Raw genomic sequence first — 1,583 nt, forward strand, 5'->3', positions numbered from 1 at the left:
CGCGAGGTACGGGGAAGCTGTCGCCGCTACAGGAGATATGACGGTTCAAGAGGCTCTGATGGGAGCCCTGTCCAGCATGGAACAGAGCACGACGTTTAAACATGACCTCAACCGGAAGCCACCAGCCACCTATAAAAAATTCTTGGCACGGGCACATGGATATATCAATGCCAAGGAAGGTGACGCAAATGATCCCGAACACAAATCCAACAAAAACAAAGGAGCTGAACTGGGGTCGACCTCTGGAAAGCAAGATAACAAAAAATGACGAGGTGAGGGGAACATAGACAAGCAAACCACATCAGCGCTAACCCTCCAGAAACAAAGAAGCCAAGGCAGAAGGAAAATTGAAAGTCTCGGCCGTTCCAACGATACGACTCCTATCACGAGCTCACTATAGGCGTCGAGGAAGTATTCAATCAGGTCGGATGAGGAAACTTATTGCGCCGACCAGAGTTGATGAAGTCAGATCCAAACCGAAGGAATCAGAACAAATACTGCAGGTTTCACGGCGACGTCGGCCATAACACCAATGACTGCGCCGACCTAAAGGATGAAATCGAGAGGCTAATCCGTGAAGGAAGGTTGCAAGAGTTCAAAGCCGAAAGAAGGGGCCAAAGCCCAGGAAATAACGATCGACGTCGAGAGGATAACCGGGGGAGAAAAGATCGCGAACCGGTCGGCGTCATAAGAACCATTCATTGGGGGATCTCGGCGGGGATTCCAGGAAGTCGCAGAAGAGTTATGCCCACGAAGCAAGGGGTATACCAGGAGAGGTTCTGGACTCTCTCCACTACCAAAGTAGTAAAATTCAGTGGCACTGATGTAACATTCACAGAAGAAGATGCGAATGGTGTCCATTTCCCCCACAAGCACGCATTGGTTGTAGAAGCAGTGGTTGGAAACCATACTATGGGCAGGATCCTCGTGGATAATGGAAGCTCGGTAGACATCCTATACTCCGATTGCTTTGAAAAAATGGGAATTCCAAAGGAGTAACTCGAGAAAACAATACGGCCGTTATTTGGGTTCACAGGGGACTCAGTCATCCCCCAAAGAACGATCCGACTGCCCATCTCCATGGGAGAGAAGCCTAGGCAGGCGACCACGATGGCAAACTTTGTGGTAATAAAGGGGGGATCACAATATAACGTCGTAATTGGAAGGCCGACCCTTCAGGCGCTAAGAGCAATAACCTCCATTTATCACCAGAAGGTTAAGTTCCTAACCCCCAATGGCGTAGGTGAGATGAAAAGTAATAAGTACGAGTCCAGGATTGCATACACAGATGCCCTTCACGGGTACAATCCACCAGGAAAACAAGAGGCGAAAATGGTGCAACAGGGACCAGTTGAGGACGAGACCCTAGAGTCACGGAAGAAACATAGTCCCAACCAATCGAACAGCTAGCAGAGGTCCAGGTGGATTAGGGGGAACCAACGAGGGTGCTAAAAATAGGGGCGGACCTACCATCGGCGCTTAGGATCGAGGTCGAGGAGCTCCTAAAGAAAAATCTAGATGTGTTCACCTGGACGCATGCAGACATGGAAGGCATCAACTCCCAAGTCATGTGCCATGCTCTA

At 49.7% G+C, this 1,583-nt stretch overlaps 1 protein-coding gene across 1 annotated transcript; it reads left to right on the forward strand.

The window, feature by feature from the left end:
• Positions 1 to 459: 459 nt before the first annotated feature.
• On the forward strand, positions 460 to 999 carry LOC112093678. The gene has a single exon (XM_024172585.1). The coding sequence runs from the start codon at positions 460 to 462 to the stop codon at positions 997 to 999; it is 540 nt and encodes a 179-aa protein (XP_024028353.1).
• Positions 1,000 to 1,583: the final 584 nt, after the last annotated feature.

The sequence above is a fragment of the Morus notabilis genome, unplaced genomic scaffold (assembly GCF_000414095.1).
Source record: "Morus notabilis unplaced genomic scaffold, ASM41409v2 Scaffold679, whole genome shotgun sequence".
NCBI classification, from domain to species: Eukaryota; Viridiplantae; Streptophyta; class Magnoliopsida; order Rosales; family Moraceae; genus Morus; species Morus notabilis.